The sequence below is a fragment of the Cervus elaphus genome, chromosome 7, assembly GCF_910594005.1.
Source record: "Cervus elaphus chromosome 7, mCerEla1.1, whole genome shotgun sequence".
NCBI classification, from domain to species: domain Eukaryota; kingdom Metazoa; phylum Chordata; class Mammalia; order Artiodactyla; family Cervidae; genus Cervus; species Cervus elaphus.
In genome coordinates this window covers 2,625,479-2,645,278 of record NC_057821.1, presented here as the reverse complement: position 1 = coordinate 2,645,278, position 19,800 = coordinate 2,625,479, and the positions used below count along the sequence as shown (strand labels likewise).

Below are 19,800 nucleotides of genomic sequence, written 5' to 3'. Positions count from 1 at the left end.
TTAGAGTGAGTGTGGGTTAAGCGTTTCTATGAACTATTTGATGGTAAGTGATTGACCTCCAAACCCTTAGCCCTGCCCTTGCCACTGTGGCATGTTCTCCTGAGAACAGGGACATTCTACACAGCAGTGCCACATTAACACTGAGGAATTCAACATTGAATTGATAATATTTCATTGACCCAATCTATTTAAGAAGAATCAGGATGGAATTGAAGCTAATATATTTCATTTAGTATAAATGCCTTTTAATCCCCTTTGTTCTGAGTTCTCTTACTAACTTCCTTGTCTTTTATAATGTAGAAAGAATCGTTTTACAGTTCATTCCAGCTGTTTTATTTTGTCCTTACTTTGGATGGTTTACTTATGATTAGATTCATATTAAAAATTTTTTTGGCAAAATGCTACATGGGAAAATTTCCATTGTATCACAGTAGAAGGCACGTGATTTCAATGTGTCCCATTATTGCTTCTACTAAGTTTGCTCACTTAAAGTGTTGAGATATACTAATTTAAAATAATATTTTCCTGATGTAATTCATAAGCAATCTCTGGACTGTAGTTTTGGACTGTGCATATGTATATCGTGTTTCTAAAGATCTACTATGTAATTGTCTTAGTGTTGTAGCCACACATTCCGGGAAACAAACTCACTCAGAAGGACAATGCAGATAGTGGAGTGCAGTTGATTACACCGGTGGGCCCAAGGCAGAGTCTCCTCTCAGCCAAGGACCCTGACCAGCATTTGTGAAATCTTTTATACCCCATATGTACATGTCCGAACCCACCACCCCAAATTCCTTGAGGCTTACATAAACTAAGGAAGGGTAAATAAAATCCCAGTAACCCCATCACTCATGTGCCATGTGCTGAGACAGTTAAACAATTAGCCAATAATTAGTAAAGACGAGGTTACACTCCGACAGGTACAGAAAAATTTATGGCCTGTCTGGAGGAAGGGGTGATTAGTGTATGTGTTCTCTTAGGCGATGAGTAACCAGGGTACGATCTTCAAGGTTCTCCTGTCTGGAGGGGGTCTTATCCTTCTGTCGTCGTTTCTATAGGCACTAAACACAGAGTTCAGAGTCCACTGGAGAGGTGGCCGAGCACCATCATCATGGACAGGCCTAAGGTGGAGTCCAGGCCCTGTGAATTCCTTCTTCATTAGCACCTATTGATGGTCATTGCTGAATCATTTATTACTTTGACTATTTTATAATTCTGTCAGTTTTCTTCTACATTTAGTAACTTGCAGTCTTCTTTAAATGAGTCTTCCCTTCCCACTTAAATACATGTTTGAGTATTGCTGTGATTTCTGGATAATTTCTATTTCCTATTTTACACTGTTCCTTCCATTGTTCTCTTCCTATTCACATTCTCCCAAGTTTGGCAAGGAGGAGCCACATGCACAAGAAGACACACTATCACCCTGAAATCAAACATTTCTCTAAAAATATTATATTTTTTTCTAATTTATTTTTAAAATAAAATTCAGGGTTATGGGTGTGTTTATTGTTACTGGGGTGACTTTTAGGATACATAGCCATGAAATACACACAGGTATACCTACCCATGCCAGAATCAGACACACATATGTGAATATATATGTGTGTGTCTGTATTTAAATAACAGGAGATCATTTTCACTGCTGTTATTCAAATATAGCAATTTACAGTTCACCCCATGTTCACGTATCTGTGTCCTCCTGCTTCCATGATAAAAGTTCTGGTTCTGCAGATATCAGTATAGGTACTCATATGCTCTATACTTCAACTAGTTGCTAAATGTCTACACTGATGTCACTACTCGTTTGAAAAGCCCTACTAATCAAATTTAAAATTGCTTGTGTTACAATAATGTAAAATGCCCTTGAGGAAAGAACATGAAAAACCAGGCCCAGACGAACATGTAGCCTGGCAACCAGGGCAGACCTGAGCTTCATCACTCCTCTGTGCCCTCAACACAAAACAAAGATTCCCACCGAGGAAGCCATAAGAACTCCTGCCTCTGCCAGAGTTCCTGCTTGGAAAGTCCCCAGCAAAAAGCAGGGTAAAAGCCCGTCATGAGGACATGCAACCAGGCTGTAAATGTCACTCCCAACCCCTTTAGAATCTCCCAGTTGTGGTTTCTGGGGTTTAGGTTTTAACTCCCCTTCACCTCCTAAACCTTCACCTTTAGGTTTTAACTCCCCTTCACTCTATAGTTCTAGGCTGTGTATCCCTGATTTGCAAACCTGCAAATGATAAAGCCGTCGTTTTGTTTGAAGATCGTTCTGATCCATTTCTGGTTTTTATTTCTAATTTTAGAACAAGCCTTGGCAGTTCTTTATATCCCTACTATATATCTAAGAAAGTTATAGGATGAAAACACTAAATCTAAAGTAGCTTGAATTACTTCTGTATGCAGTTATGTTTATGTTATTAAATTTGGTATTCTTTGAGGCATATTTGTTTTCTTATATGTGGCTTTAGAATTTTTGTTTTCATTAATTTTAAACCATGTGAAACACCGATTCCTATATTTCTGTATCATTCAGAATATCTTTCTAAGCTGAACATACAACATCTAGTTTTTCCATTCCTGTCTTGTGTGAATCGGGAGTTTGTTCCTTTCTGTTGCTGAGTTGTGTTTCATGGCATGAATGCATCACAACCTGTTTATTCATTTACCTATGCTGTCTCTGGTTTTCTGAGTAAGTCACTGTGGATATTTTCTTATAAGTATTTGTGTGAACATAGTTTTCATTTTACCTGAGTAAGTACCATGGAGTGTTTTTGTAACTTTAGAAGAAACTTCCCAACTTTTCAATTTTTTAAAAAATTTAATTGCCTTATTCATTTTATTCCTTTTTAAGGTGATAATCCCAAAATATTACATCTAATGAAATGCTTTTCCTTTTTTAAAATGACACTATGTCTTCCTGCAATTAAAATGAATAAATTAAAAAAAAAAACAGTAGGCATATAAACATACTAATGATTCTTTACTTTAGAATTAAAAATTGATAGATTTAAAAAATGAAAAAATATAAAAAATGCTAAAATTAAGACAATAAATTATATTTTTTGGAGTAGGTTGAAAATAGCTCTACTGACATATTGATTTGGGATTATGACCAAAAAAAGCTTTTTTTTTGTTTTTGTTTTCCCCCTAAAAGTAAATCTGTGACTTTTCTAAGAGAAATGAGGGAAAAGATAAAATAAAGAGACACACCATTCTGTTTTTTTAACTTACTTAAAACAATTATACAATTTTTGAAGGTTATACTCTATTTACAGTTATTTCAAAGCATTCGCTGTATCCCCGTGTTGCACAGTGCCCCCTTGCAGCCTCCTTGCACGGAACAGGCCCCTCCCAGCCCACTGTCTGCATGCTCCTCCCTCCACTGGGAACCGCTACTGTTCTTTCAGCCTGTGAATCTGCTGCTTTTCTGATACATTCACTAGTTTGTTGTCGCTTTTAGATTCCACGTATACGTTATACAGCGTTTATCTTTCTCTGTCTGACTTACTTCACTTGGCATAACACCCTGCAAATTTTTATATGTTGATGTAAATGGAAAATTTTCTTTTTTTTTTTCTTTTTTGTATATATTAGCTGAGTAGTATTGCTTTATATATATTTACCATTTATCCATTCATCTGTTGATGTACATTTGTGTTGCTTCTATATCTTGACAATTGTAAAGAAGACTGCTGTGAACATTGGAGTGCATGTATCTTTGTATCTTTTTGAATTAGTGGGGTTTTATTTGGATATAACCCAGAAGTAGAATTTCTGGGTCATATGGTAGTTCAAATCCTCCATCCTGTTTTCTACTGTGTCTGCAGCAATTTACATTCCCACTAACAGAGTATGAGGATTCCTTTTTCTCCACATCCTTGCTGACATTTGCTATTTGTGTTGTTTTTAATGATAGCCATTCTGACCCTTCTCAAGTGATAACTCATTGTGGTTTTGATTTACATTTCCCTAATGACTGAGCGACTGAACTGAACTGAACTGAATGATTAGTGATGTTGAGCATCTTCTCATGTGCCTATTGGCTATCTACATTTCCTCTTTGGAAAAATGTGCATTCAGTTCTTCCCATTAAAAAAAATTTTTTTTGATGTTAAGTTGTAGGAGCTTTTTATATATGTTGGTTATTAATCCTTTTTTGGTCATATAACTTGTGAATATTTTCTCCCATGCAGTAGGTTTATCCTGGGGATGCAAGGATTTTTCAGTGTTCACAAATCAATTAATGTGATACACCATATTAAAAATTGAAGAATATAGGGTGGGGAGGGAGATGGGAGGGGTTTCAGGATGGAGGGGACTCGTATACCTATGGCTGATTCATACAGATGTATGGCAAAAACCATCACAATGTTGTAAATTAATTATCCTCTAACTAAAATAAATGAAAAAAAAAATCATCACAGTAGATGCTGAAAAATCTTTTAATAAAACACAACTTGCATTTGTGTTAAAAAAAAAAAAAACTTTCCAGAAAGCAGACATAGAGGGAACATACCTCAACATAGTAAAGGCTACATATGACAAACCCACAGCTAACATCACACTCAACAGTGAAAAGCTGATAGCATTTCCTCTAAGATCAAGAATAAGACAGGTATGCCCATTCTTCGCACTCTTATTCAACATAGTTTTAGAAGTCCTGGCCATGTTAATCAGAGAAGAAAGAGAAATCCAAATTGCAAAGGAAAAAGTAAAACTCACTGTTTGCAGACGACAAGGTACTATACATAGAAAATCCTAATGATACTGCCAGAAAACCACTATACCTCATCAATGAATTTGGTATTCACAGGATACAGAATTCATGTGCAAAAATCTGTTGTATTTCTATACACTAACAATAATATATCAGAGAGAGAAATTAAAGAAGCAATCCCATTTACCATCACACCAAAAAGAATAACATACATAGGAATAAATACATCTGCCGAAGGAGGCAAGAGACCTGTACTCTGAAAAGTCTAAGAAATTAAAGATGGAAATGAAAGAAATGAAAGAGGACACAAATAGGCAGATAATGGTGTTCTTGGATTGGAATAATCAATTTTGATAAAATGACTATACTACCCAAGGCAATCCACAGCTTCAGTGCACGCATGCTAAGTCGCTTCAGTCATGTCTGACTACCTGTGACCCTATGGACTATAGCCCTGCCAGGTTCCTCTGTCCATGGGATTTTCCAGGTAAAAATACTAGGCTGTATTGTCATTTCCTTCTCCAGGTTCAGTGCAATTTCTGTCAAATTTCCAATGTCATTTTCACAGAACTAGAACACTTAATTTTAAAATTATATGGAAACACGGAAGACCATTAACAGCTAAAACAAGAAAGAAGAACACAGCTCTGGAGGAATCAGGCTCCCTGTCTTCAGACTATTATCAATCCAAAGCTAGAGTCATCAAAGCAATAAAATACTGGCATAAAAAATAGACACATAAATCAATGGAAGAGGGTAGAAAGCCCACAAATCTTATGGACAATTAATCTATGACAAAGGAGGCAAGAATATACAATGGAGAAAAGGTGGTCTCTTTGATAAGTGGTGCTGGACTGCTACATGTAAAAGAATGAAACTTGAACATTCTCTAACACCATACACAAAAATAAACTCAAAACATCACAGACCTAAATGTAAGTCGGGATACTGTAGTATCTAGTTCAGTTCAGTAACTCATTTTTGCCCAACTCTTAGCAAACACATGCACTGTAGCACACCACACTTCCCTGTCCATCACCAACTCCCAGAGCTTGTTCACACTCATGTCCATTGGTGATGCCATCCAACCGTCTCATCCTCTATCATCCCCTTCTCCTCTTGCCTTCAATCTTTCTCAGCCTTTGGGTCTTTTCTAATAAGTCAGTTCTTCACATGAGGTGCCAAAGTATTGGTGCTTCAACTCCAGCATCTCTCCTTCCAATGAACATTCAGGACTGATTTCCTTTATGATTGACTGGTTTGATCTCCTTGCAATCCAAGAGATTCTCAAGGATCTTCTTCAACACCACAGATCAAAAGCATCAATTCTTCGGCACTCAACTTTCTTTATGGTCCAGCTCTCACATCCATACATGACTACTGGAAAAACCATAGCATTGACTAGATGGACCTTTGTCAGTAAAGTAATGTCTCTGCTTTTTAATATGCTTTCTAGGTTGGTCATAGCTTTTCTTCCAGGGAGCAAGTGTCTTTTAATTTCATGGTTGCAGTCACTATCTGCAGTGACATTGGAGCCCAAGAAAATAGTTTGTCACCGTTTCCACTGTTTCCCCATCTATTTGCCATGAATTGATTGGACCGGATGCCATGATCTTCGTTTATGAATGTTAAGTTTTAAGCCAGCTTTTTCACTCTCTTCTTTCACTTTCATCAAGAGTCTCTTTAGTTCCTCTTTGCTCTCTGCCATGAGGGTGGTGTCATCTGCATATCTGAGGTTATTGATATTTCTCTTGGCAGTCGTGATTCCAGCTTGTGCTTCATCTCAGCATTTCACATGATGTACTCTTCTTATAAGTTAAATAAACAGGGTGACAATATACAGCCTTGACGTACTCCTTTCCCAACTTGGAATCAGTCCATTGTTCCATGTCCAGTTCTAACTATTGCTTCTTGACCTGCATACAGATTTCTCAGGAGGAAGATAAGGTGGTCTCGTATTTCCATCTCTTTAAGAATTTTTCACAGTTTGTTGTGATCCACACAGTCAAGGGCTTTAGCACAGTCAGTGAAGCAGAAGTAGTGTTTTACTTGAATTCTCTTGTTTTTTCTATGATCCAGTGCATGTTGGCAATTTGATCTTTGGTTCCTCTGCCTTTTCTAAATCCAGCTTGAACATCTGGATGTTCTTGATTCACAAACTGTTGAAGACTAGCTTGGAGAATTTTGAGCATTACTTTGCTAGCGTGTGAGATGAGCAGTTGTGCAGTAGTTTGAACATTCTTTCACATTATCTTTCTTTGGAATTGGAATGAAAATTGACCTTTTCCTAAAACTCTTAGGGTAATATATAAGCAGAACACTCTTTGACATAAATCATATCAGTGGTTTTAGATCAGTTTCCTATAGCAAAGGAAATAAAAGAAAAAATAAGTAAATGGGACCTAATAAAAACTTCTGCACAGCAAAGGAAACCATTGACAAAACAGAAAACTTTCCTAACAGAAGGAAAATCTAATGTTTCTACACAGAAGTGTTGCATTATATGCCATTTAGAACCACAAGGAGGAAGTGGGCTGCATGGAAGCAGAGTCAGCTTTGATTTAGATGTGCCCTCGTGGGAAATATTAGTGCTCCTTTTGTCAATACTTCCTTACCTTGACCTCATAAAGTGTCAGCCTAAAAATGTTTTAGTTAGTTTTACTTTATTTCCTCATTTTTAGGCTGACACTTTATGAGGTCAAGGTAAGGAAGTATTGACAAAAAAAGCACTAATATTTGCTTTCGGTATCATTTCATAAAAGGACAGTCACACAGCCCATTCATAAGTGAAAATTGAAATTCACCAATTTGGCTTGGATTAGGGGCAACAGTAGCCAAACCAACACAAATTTAAACAGTAGGATAAACATTGATCCAGAATAAGCTGTATAGATGAGGTGTGAATTAGATCAGTATTTGTATACCTCAGGCCTCATACAAAATGAGTACCTTGCAGTCCTGGATGAAGTCCTGGTGCATAAAGATGCATACTTTTCATTCATGGGTATTGCTGAAATAGTATGCAAAATAATGTAGGCATATAAATTAATATGTAACAGATGGACTTTATATTAAATAATTTTATGATGTTTTCATCTTTTATGTTGATCTGAATCTAATCCACTATATCTTGAAACTGCTTTTTTCTCAGGTTTAACAGTTAATGGTCAGTGTGTATAAAATGCATCATTATTAGTGCTTTAATCAGTTTATGATTAATGTGCAGTATTTCCTAGATTTTAAGGCAAATTAAGTGCTTTGAATTTTTTTTTCACTTTAATCAGAAAACAATTTTAATTTCACTTATGATAAAATAATATCCTGAAACCATGGTGGAACAATGCATCCTTTAGAATAATGAGTGCTTTCCTGCTGCTGCTAAGTCGCTTCAGTCGTGTCCGACTCTGTGTGACCCCATAGACGGCAGCCCACCAGGCTCCACCGTCCCTGGGATTCTCCAGGCAAGAACACTGGAGTGGGTTGCCATTTCCTTCTCCAATGCATGAAAGTGAAAAGTGAAAGTGAAGTCGCTCAGTCGTGTCCGACTCTTTGTGACCCCATGGACTGAAGCCCACCAGGCTCCTCTGTCCATGGGATTTTCCAGGCAAGAGTACTGGATTGGGTTGCCATTGCCTTCTCCGAATAAGTGCCTTAGGGTAATGTAAATTCTCTTTAATGCATTCAAAGATTGACTATAGTCTAGTTCATGAGCTTGAGTGTATTTTTGTTTTTTGAAAGGAAAACATTTTTTCCTTTGTGTAATAGAATATTCTACTTAAATCAGATTTTATCCTATTTCAAAATGTAAGCATTAGCATACACAGATTTTATGTGTATTTATATACATATCCATGAGTAATTTTGTAGGGCTGGCATGTAGAAATTTTATAAAAATTCCACACATTTTGAAACTATATAAATATTTGCCAATAGTAAAAAGTGACTTTCTTTTCAGTAACTTTATGACAAATATAAAATCAAATAAATACATACTTTGGAATTCAGCTTGGTTGGAATTGCTGACATGATTTGTAACTCTTTTTCTGTGTCTCCTCCATCTAAATAATGTGTTAGTCTCTTACAAAAGAATGTTTTATTGGAAATGCATGATTTTAAAGCTCTGGTTTTGACCAGATCATTCGATCCTATAATCATGTTTCTAAATTTTAATCATGATGAAACTGAGGTTCAGAGTGTTTTAATGCCTTGTCCAAGGCCATGCAGCTGGATATCGAGAGGACAAAGAAAACGTTTAGTTTCCTGACATCTATAACTGCTCATTATGTTAGCTTAGGCTGTGATTTAGTTCTTTCTGATAGTATCAGTTGCTCAGTCCTGTCCAACTCTTTGCAACCCCATAGACTGTAGCCCACCAGGCTCCTTTGTCCATGAAATGTTCCTCAGTCTAAAATCTCAGGGATGCTGTAGTAGAAAGTATCTTGTTTGTTTTCTGTCTTGAGTATTGGAATCAAAACTTGTTTGTTTCAGGAAAAAAAAAAAAAAACAAAAAATTGTCAAGCAAAAAAACAGATTGTTTTGTAAATTTTTTTCTTTTCAAATTTATTTGTTTCTCATTGAAGGATAATTGCTTTACAGAATTTTGCTATTTTCTGTCAAATCTCAACATGAATCAGCCGTAGGTATACATATATCCCTTCCCTTTTGAAACTCCCTCTGATCTCCCCCACCATCCCACCCCTCTAGGTTGATACAACGCCAATGTTTGAGTTTCCTGAGCCATACGGCAAATTCCCGTTGGCTATCTATTTTACATATGTTAATGTGAGTTTTCATGTTACAATTTTCATACATCTCACCCTTTCCTCCCCTCTTCCCAAGTACATAAATCTATTCTCTATGTCTCTTTCTCCATGTTGCCCTTTAAATTAATTCTTCAGTAACATTTTTCTAGATTCTGTATATATGCATTAGAATACGATATTTATCTTTCTCTTTCTGGTTTATTTCACTCTGTATAATAGATTTTAGGTTCATCCACCTCATTAGAACTGACTGAAAAGCATTCCTATGGCTGAGTAATATTCCATTGTGGACATGTACCATAATTTCTTTATCCGTTCATCTGTCGATGGATATGTAGGTTGCTTCCATGTTCTAGCTACTGTAAATGGTGCTGCAGTGAACAATGGGATACATGCCTCTTTTTCAATTTTGCTTTCCTCAGGGTATATGCCTAGGAGTCAGATTGCTGGGTTGTAAGGTGGTAATATTCCTAGTTTTTAAAGGGAACTCCATAGCATCTTCCAGAGTGGCTGTATTAATTTACATTCCCACCATCAAGGGTGTTCCCTTTTCTCCACACACTCTCCAGCATTTTTTGTTTGTAGACTTTTTGATGATGGCCATTCTGACTGGTGTGAGGTGATATCTCATTATAGATTTGATTTGCATTTCTCTAATAATGCCCATCCTAAATATATAACCAGTCCATCCTAAAGGAAATCAGTCCTGAATATTCATTGGAAGGACTGATGCTGAAGCTGAAACTTCAATATATTGGCCACCTGATGCAAAGAACTGACTCATTTGAAAAGGCCCTGATGCTGGGAAAGATTGAAGGCAGGAGGGGAAGGGGACAACTGAAGGTGAGATGGTTGGATGACATCACCGACTCAGTGGACTTGAGTTTGAGTGAACTCCAGGAGTTGGTGATGGACAGGGAAGACTGGCATGCTGCAGTCCATGGGGTTGCAAAGAGTCAGATACGACTGAACGACTGAACTGAACTGAACTGCACTGAGCTGAATAATGAGCAATGTTGAGCATGTTTTCATGTGTTTGTTAATCATCTGTATATCTTCTTTAGATAAATGTCTGTTTAGATCTTTTCTCCACTTATTTATTTATTTATTTTTTCTTTTTCTGGTATTGAGTTGCATGACCTGCTTCTATATTTTTGAAGTTAATCCTTTGTTGTTTCACTTGGTATTATTTTCTTCCATTCTGAAGTTTGTCTTTTCACCTTGCTTATAGTTTCCTTTTCTATGTAAACGCTTTTAAGTTTAATCAGGTCCCACTTGTTTACTTTTGTTTTAATTTCCATTACTCTAGGAGGTGAGTCATAGAGGATCTTGCTTTGATTTATGTCATCAAGTGTTCTGCCGATGTTTTCCTCTTAGAGTTACATAGTTTTTGGTCTTGCATTTAGGTCTTTAATGCATTTTGAGTTTATACTTTGTGTATGGTGTTAGGAAGTGTTCTAATTTCTTTTACATGCAAAAGTCCAGTTTTCACAGGACCATTCATTGAAGATGCTGTCTTTGCCCCATTGTATATTCTTGCCTCCTTTATCAAAAATAAGCTACCCATAGGTGAATGGGTTTATCTCTGGGCTTTCTATCTTATTCCATTGGTCTATATATCTGTTTTTGTGCCAGTACCATACTGTCTTGGTGACTGTAGCTTTGTAGTATAATCTGAAGTCTGGAAGGTTGATTCCTCCAGCTCCATTCTTCTTTCTTAATACTGCTTTGACTATTTGGATTCTTTTGTGTTTCCATATGAATTGTGAAATGTTTTGTCCTTGTTCTGTGAAAAATACCATTTGTAATTTGATAGGGATTGCATTGAATCTGTAGACTGCATTTGATAGTATAGTCATTTTCACAATATTGATTCTTCCTACCCAGGAACACGGAATATCTCTCCATCTGTTCATGTCATCTTTGATTTCTTTCATCAGTGTCTTAATAATTTTCTGTGTACAGTTCTTTTGTCTCCTTAGGTAAGTTTATTTCTAGATATTTAATTCTTTTTGCTGCAGTGGTGAATGGGATTGATTCCTTAATTTCTTTTTATGATTTTTCATTGATAGTATATAGAAATGCAAATGATTTCTGTGTATTGATTTTGTATCTTGTAATTTTGCTAAATTCACTGATTAGCTCGTTATTTTCTGATACTATATTTAGGATTTTCTATGTATGGTATCATGTCATCTGCAAACAGTGAGACCTTTATTTCTTTTCCAATCCGGATTCATTTTATTTCTTTTCCTTCTCTGATAGTTATATCTACGACTTCCAGAACTATGTTGAATAACAGTGGGGTAAGTGGGCACCCTAGTCTTGTTCTTGTTCTTAGGGGGAATACTTTCAGTCTTTCACCTTTGAGAATAATGTTTGCTGTAGGCTTATCACACATGGTCTTTACTATGTTGAGGTAGGTTCCCTCTATGCCCATTTTTGAGGAGTTTTAATCATAAATGGGTGCTGAATTTTGTCACAGCCTTTTCCTGCATCTGTTGAGATTATCATATGGTTTTTTATCTTTCAATTTGTTAATATGGTGTATCATGTTGATTGATCTCTGTATATTGAAGAATCATTGCATCCCTGGAATAAACCCAACTTGATCATGGTGTATGAGCTTTTTGATGTGTTGCTGAATTCTGTTTGCTAAAATTTTGTTGAGGATTATTGCGTCTTTGTTCATCAGTGATATTGGCCTGTAGTTTTCTCTTTTTGTGTTGTCTTTGTTTGCTTTTGGTATCAGGGTGATGGTGACCTCATAGAATGAGTTTGGAAGTGTTCTTTCCTCTGTAACTTTTTGAAAGAATTTTAGAAGGAGAGGCATTAACTCTTCTCTAAATATTTGATGGAATTCTCCTATGAAGCCATCTGGTCCTGGGCTTTTGTTTTTTGGGGAGATTTTTGATTAAAGCTCAGTTTCAGTGCTTGTAAATGGATTGTTCATAATTTCTATTTCTTCCTCATTCAGTCTTGGAATATTGAACTTTTCTAAGAATCTGTCCATTTCTTCCAGGTTATCTACTTTATTGTTGTATAGTTGTTCATAATAGTTTCTTATAACTCTTTGTATTTCTGCCTTGTCTGTTGTAACCTCTTTTTTCATTTCTAGTTTTCTTGATTTGATTCTTCTCTTTTTTTCTTGATGGATCTGGCTAAAGGTTTGTCAATTTTGTTTATCTTCTCAAAGAACCAGCTTTTAGTTTTATTCATCTTTACTATTGCTGCTTTCATTTCTTTTTCATTTATTTCTTCTCAAATCTTTATGATTTCTTTCCTTCTACAATTTTTTTTGTTGTTATTCTTCTTTATCCAGTTGTTTTAGGTTTAAAATTAGGTTGTCTATTTAATGTTTTTCTTATTTCTTGAGGTAAGATTGTATTGCTGTAAACTTCCCTCTTAGAACTGCATTTGCTACATCCCATTGGTGTTGAGTTGTCTTGTTTTCATTGTCATTTGTTTCTAGAAATTCTTGATTTCCCTTTTTATTTCTTCAGTAACCTGTTGGTCATTTAGAAATGTGTTGTTTAATCTCCATGTGTTTGTGTTTCTTACAGTTTTTCTTCTTGTAATTGATATCTAGTCTCATAGTGCTGTGGTCAGAGAAGATGCTTGATAACAATTTCAGTTTTCTTAGATTTATTGAGGCTTGATTTCTGACCCAAGATGTAGTCTGTCCTGGAGAATATTCCATGTGCATTTGAGAAGGTGTATTCTTCTGCATTTGGATGGAATGTCGTAAAGTTATCAGTGAGATTCATCTCATCTGATGTATCATTTAAATCTAGTGTTTCCTTATTAATTTTCTGTTTTGATGATCTCTCTATTGGTGTAAGTGGGGTGTTAAAGTCTCCTACTATTATTGTGTGACTGTCAATTTCCCCATTTATGTCTGTTAGTGTTTGTCTTATGTATTTAGGTGCTGTTATGTTGGGAGAACAGATATTTACAATTGTTATGACTTCTTCATGGATCGATCCCTTGATCATTATGTGGTGTCCTTCCTTATCTCTTGTAATCTTTTTGATTTTAAGGTCTATTTTGTCTGATATGAGGATTGCTACTCCAGCTTTCTTTTGCTTCCCATTTGCACGGAATACATTTTTCCTTCCTCTCACTTTCAGTCTATATGTTTCTTTAGGTCTGAAGTGGGTTTCTCATAAGCAACATATATATGGATCTTGTTTTTGTATCCCTTCAGCCAGTCTGTGTGTTTTGGTTGGAACATTTAATCCACATACATTTAAAGTAAATATTGATATATGTGTTACTATTTTCTTAATTGTTTGGGGTTGATTTTTAGATATTTTTTCTTCTCTTGTATTTCTTGACTATATAAGTCCCTTTAACATTTGTTGTAAAGCTGGTTTGGTGGTACCGAATTCTCTTAAATTTTGCTTGTCTGAAGAGCTTTGTATTCTCCATCAATGTTGAATGAGATCCTTGCTGGGTACAATAATCTTGGTTGTATATTTTTCCCTTTTAGTATTTTAAATATATCCTGTCATTCCCTTCTCAACTGCAGAGTTTCTGCTGACAGATAAGCTGTTAAATGTATAGAGTTTCCCTTGTATGTTACTGGTTGCTTCTCCTTTGCTGCTTTTAATAGTCTTTCTTTGTGTTTAGTCTTTGTTAGTTTCATTAGTATGTGTCTTGGCATGTTTCTCCTTAGTTTTATCCTTTATGGGACTCTGTGCCTCTTGGACTTGATTAACTGTTTCCTTTTCCATGTTAGGGAAATTTCCAACTATAAATCTCTTCAAAAATTTTCTCATACCCTTTCTTTGTCTCTTCTTCTTCTGGGGTCCCAATGATTAGAATGTGGTGCATTTGGTATTGTCCCAGAGGTTTCTGAGCCTATCCTCAGTTCTTTTCATTCTTTTTACTTTATTGTGCTCTTCAGAAGTTACTTCCACCATTTTATCTTCCAGCCCACTGATTCATTTTTCTTCTTCAGATCTTCTGCTATTGATTCCTTCTAGAGTTTTTTTTTAATTTCAGTAATAGTGTTGTTTGTCTCTGTATGTTTATTCTTTATTTCTTCTAGGTCTTTGTTAATTGATTCTTGCATTTCCTCCATTTTGTTTTCAAGGTTTTTGATCATTGCTATCATTATTTTGAATTCTTCTTCAGGTAGTTTGCCTATTTCCTCTTCATGTTTTTTGGATTCCTGTGTTTCTATTTTGTTCCTTTATTCGTGTAGTATTTCTCTGCCTTTTCTTTATTATTATTATTATTATTTTTTTAACTTACTGTGTTTGAGGTTTCCTTTTCCCAGAAGTTTGAATTCTTTCTTCCTTTTGGTTTCTACCCTCCTAAGCTTGGTCCAGTTGTTTGTGCAAGCTTTGCATAGGGTGAGATTTGTGCTGAGTTTTTGTTTGTTTGTTTGTTTTTCCTCTGATAGGCAAGGCTGAGTTAAGGTGGTAATCCTGTCTGCTGGTGTTTGGGTTTGTATTTTTGTTTTGTTTGTTGTTTAGATGAGGCATCCTGCCCAGGGTGCTATTGGTGGTTGGGTGATACTGGGTCTTGAATTCAAGTGGTCTCTTTTGTGTGAGTCCTCACTATTTGATACTCCCTAGGGTTATTTCTCTGGTAGTTTAGAGTCTTGGATTCAGTGCTCCCACTCCAAAGGCTTGATCTCCAGACTATGTTCAACCAAAGCTGTGATACTTATTTCCCTTGTAGAAGTCCATATGTTATTATTATTAAGAGGCATTGTGGGAAGAGGGTAGAGAGAGTAGCTACTAAGTCTTGAGTCCTGCAGATGATTTGGTGATCCAGTGGTTAAGACTCTGCACTTCCACGCACTGTAAGGGGTATGGTCAGAGTACTAAGATCTCACATGCTGAGTGGTGTGATTTTTCCTTCAGCGGCACCACCTCCTTGCATGTCCTGAGGAGACCAGGCTCCTAACAGATGATGTGGGAAGGCAGGTACTGCTGAGAGTTGTTTTGTAAAATTTTTAAGCCAAAATTTATATATATTATTTGCCCTTGTCTCTCTCTATTATAGGTAATATATAAGCTTCTTGATAGTTAAAGAACATTTCAATACTTCTCTTTGGCATCTACTGCTGTTTCCTGTTTATGGTACTGTATTTGTAAGCTGAGTCCTTAGAAACCCCTGAGTTTCCATCTCTTAGAATCGTTCCTTTTTATTTTTCTGGTCTTCATGAAGTTCTAATTTAGATCTCTTTGTTCTGTCCAAGGTGCTGCACCCACACTTTTCTTGGATAAGACAGAGCAAAGATGGAACAGTACCCTCACCCACTAGTGGCAACAATTGGTACATTTTCTCACTCCCTTTCATCACCTGGTACATATTGTAAATGAAATATTTTTATGATCTCTTTTATTGTTGAGGTATAAAGAGTGCTATACATAAGCAGTTCATGGAGAACTCTAGTGCTTTATATTAAGTATTTTTATAGCATGTGAAAAATAGTCATTGAAAATTCTTTTGATAATGAATTAGTGGCCTGTGTCAGACAATGAAAATTTTTGATAACTATTTCCATTAAACCGACTCTGTAAACAGAAAGAAAATATGGAAAGGCCTTAAAGTATGATCTGATTTTCCTCCTCTGGACTAAAAATGGTAGTTCTGACTGGTTATATGACTTACCTGAGACTCTAATGCTAGTTCCAAGGGGGGGAAAAAAAAATTCTAGGAAACTCAGAATGCATGATCTGTCATTTTTGTGGGCTCACAAACCATTTTCAAGGTAATTAGCATGGTTTTCATGTTTTATAAACTCCAAAATTGCACTGTGGGAGAACGGAGGTTTGCTGTTTATTTTGGGGAGGTTGATGGTGAAGGAGGGAAATACTTTGCTTATTTAACCATTTATTTTGTTAAATTTCCAATGAGTTCAGAATGCTTTTGTATTTCATTGATATCTTTATATTATCATAAAATTCTCAGGGGAAATTTAGCATTTCTACTGCCTTCCTGGGAATGTCACTGGGAATATTCATTGAGAAAACACAAGGCAAGTAAACATAATCTTGTCCCAAAGGAAATAAATATAATACCAGGGCCAAAGATAAAATTAAAAAAATAAAATTCTCTGTAATAATTATCCTCAGAAAGATTTTAGAAGATAATGTGACTTTCAGTTGCCAGATTACTAAAGCAGAAACAGGATGTTAGCTGGCAAACAGGTGGATTAGGAATAAGTAGAACATTAAGATAAAAATAGTTTGAGAATATCAAGAATCAGTGGTGGAGAAGGAAATGACAACCCACTCTCGTATCATTGTTTGGGAAATCCCATGATCAGAAGAGCATGGCAGGCTACAGTCCATGAAGTCTCAAGGAGTTGGGCACAACTTAGTGACTAAACAGCAACAATCAGGAATCAATGGCGAGAGAAATTTAAAACAGAGCAAAGAGGGGATGTGAGTTAGACGATAGAAAAGAGAAGCTTCTCTTCAACAGTTTACGTCCCAAAGGATAAAGTATGTGTTCATCTTAAACTGAGAACTTATAATAAAAACATAGATGCAAACCTTAATGTAGTGCTTGGTTATATTGAGCTATCTCTAAAAGGCCTACCATAGATGGCTATATCCTCACTTTGTAACATAGTAAACATTCTATAATTACGTAGGATAATTTGTGTTAAATATTTTACTAGGTGTTCATCATTAGCAACCAAGCCACTTTAACATGAGGTACTATACCATTTAAAAATAATCACTTTAAGTTGAAAGTCTTATTTTAGCTGGGTTTTGATGCAGAAGAAGAACATTGGGTTTCACCCTGTCCCAGGAACTCAACTTTAATCCTTGTCAAATCTGTTTTAGTCATTAGAGATGTCAATAGTTAATGATTTCTTGGTGGTGCTAGAAGCTCCTGGGTGATTGATGTTCAAGCACTCTTGTGAACTGGACACCTCTCACTGCAGGTCAGGGAGGGACACCATCAGGGCCAAAGGAGCAGTGGAAATTTTGGTAACATAGTCTATTCTGTCTAACAGAACATGGCTATTGAATTAAACCCATCTTTAAGTATTCACAATGCTCACATGTATAGCCATGATAGAATTTTTTGTTTTGTTCATCAGAACTTAATCTGAATCTATGATTAATTCCTTAGATATGAAACACTTCTCTCCAATTTACTTTTTAAAAAATATTTAAGTTTCATGTGTGCAGTCTAATAATTTGACATCTGTTTCCAACTATTAATTTTTATCCTGGTGATCACTGCATAAGAAAGTGTACCCAAGGCAGAGAACAACTGTCATTTGCTGGTGGTTTGTGTGTAACTGTGGACTCTTGTGGACTCCGCCCTGCAAGTGGACTCAGATCTGGTGCATAAGCCTGTGAATGCTTAGCCCACCTGCCCTTGCTTCATCCAGATCAGTTTCCCGTGGGATGGATCTCTTTGTGAAGCTTTTATGGGTTAACAAGCATATTTAACTAACAGACTCAATGAGCATTCTCCAGTTGGGCCCTGTCAGCGGTAAAGGTGGTATTCTGAACTTTATTTATCATCTTTATTTAGTGCTGATCTTGATGTAACTGAGAGTAGGTGAAAAGTGCAATTTTTTAAAGATCCTAAGGAGATCCAGACAGGGCTTGTTTTCATAAGGATTATAGGCAATTATCAACCTGGAAGCTAATAATAGTTTCTGGTCATATGTCACTTTTATTGACTAGATTTTTGAAAACTATGCTGTTCCTAAAGACACTAAATATTGTATTTCTTTTAAATGTTTTTAAAACTTGAAGACTAACTGTATCGATTGGATATGAAAAATTGCATCTTTGGTTTCTGTGATTCTGAGTTTTTGGAAAAAAAATTCTGTTAAATTTCCACTTTAGACTTTCAGGAGTCTAGAAACATTGAGACAATACCGGGTGGAGGAACTGAAGAGGAGACTATCGGAGTGGTCAACAGCCTGCTTGCACATCATGTCTTCTCTCTTTCCAGGAGAAGACAGAACTTTCTCTGGTATCTGAGCCTCCTTCACATAGCTCTGCTCTTCTGAGAAAGCCACTCTTCTCATTAGCTTATGACTGGATCTCAGTTAATCTATACCAGTTATCATATGACACTTTCCTACCAACTGTGGACAATCTAATATATTCCAGTAAAACTGAAAGGAGGAATTATGGTCCTGGTTCCCAGAGAGTTTTCTTTCTCTTTTTGTAAGATGTGGCAAGGAGCCAGTCCTGTTGTGTTCTTCTTTGGTTGGGTGGCAAAGCAGGGAAAATTAAGTTCTCTGTGACCTACTCCTGCTTTTATGGTGGACTCTCGTTGCTATTGGCTTGCTTTAAATCTTGATATTTTAATATGTCAAATGCTGAGTTTCCTTATTGAAACTCATCAGAGTTTGTTTTCTGTTACTATGAGCTAAATCCAACCTAACTGATTCTTTTTTATTTTATTTTTTTATTAAATTATAGTTGGCATACAAAATTGTGTTAGTTTCAGGTGTACTGCAAAATGCTTCATTTATACACACACACACACACACACATATATAAATTCTTTTTCAGATTCATTTTCATTATAAGTTAGGCCCTTGTTGTTTATCTGTTTTATATATAGTAGTGTGTGTATGTTAATCCCAAACTCCCAATTTATCACCCCCTTTCCCCTTTTGGTAACCATAAGTTTATTTTCTATGTCTGTGAGTCTATTCCTGTATTGTAAGTTCATTTTTACTATGTTTTAGTTTCCATATATTAATATAAGTGATATCATATATTTTCCTTTGTCTGACTTCACTTAATATGATAATCTCTAGATTCATCCATGTTGCTGGAAATGGCATTATTTCATTCATTTTGTGACTGAGTAATGTGTTTGTGTGTGTGTATCACATCGTCTTTATCCTTTCATCTGTTAATGAACTTGCTTTCATATCTTGTTATGTTATGAACTTGCTTTCATATCTTGGCTATTGTAAATAGTGCTGCTTTGATCATTTGGGTGCATGTATATTCTCTAATTAGATTTTCGCTGGATATATGGCCAGAATTAGAATTGCAGTTCATATGGTAGCTCTACTTTTTTGTTTTTTTAAGGAACCTCCATACTCTTCTCCACAGTCAGTGCGCTAACCTACATTACCAACAGTAGAGGAGGGTTCCCTTTTCTCCACACCATCTCCAGCATTTATTATTTGTAGATTTTTTTTCTTTTTAATGATGCCATTCTGACTGGTGTGAAGTGAAACCATATTATAGTTTAGATTTGCATTTCCTTAATAATTAGCAGTCCTAAACATCTTTTCATGTGCTTACTAGCCATCTGTATGGCTTTGGAAATATGTGTATCTAGGTGTTCTTCCCAGTGTTT

General features: G+C 35.9%; 1 protein-coding gene across 15 annotated transcripts in view; it reads left to right on the top strand.

The window, feature by feature from the left end:
- KHDRBS2 (KH RNA binding domain containing, signal transduction associated 2) overlaps positions 1-19,800 on the top strand; it is a 722,049-nt gene that overhangs the window by 52,690 nt on the left and 649,559 nt on the right. Inside the window, exon 2 of one of the 15 annotated variants that reach the window (XM_043906987.1) lies at positions 15,695-15,771. The exons of the other annotated variants lie outside the window; for them this stretch is intronic. Coding sequence (XP_043762922.1) covers positions 15,735-15,771 — 37 coding nt within the window. The 5' untranslated portion in view covers positions 15,695-15,734. The remainder of the gene's footprint in view (positions 1-15,694; positions 15,772-19,800) is intronic. 15 annotated transcript variants of the gene reach the window in all.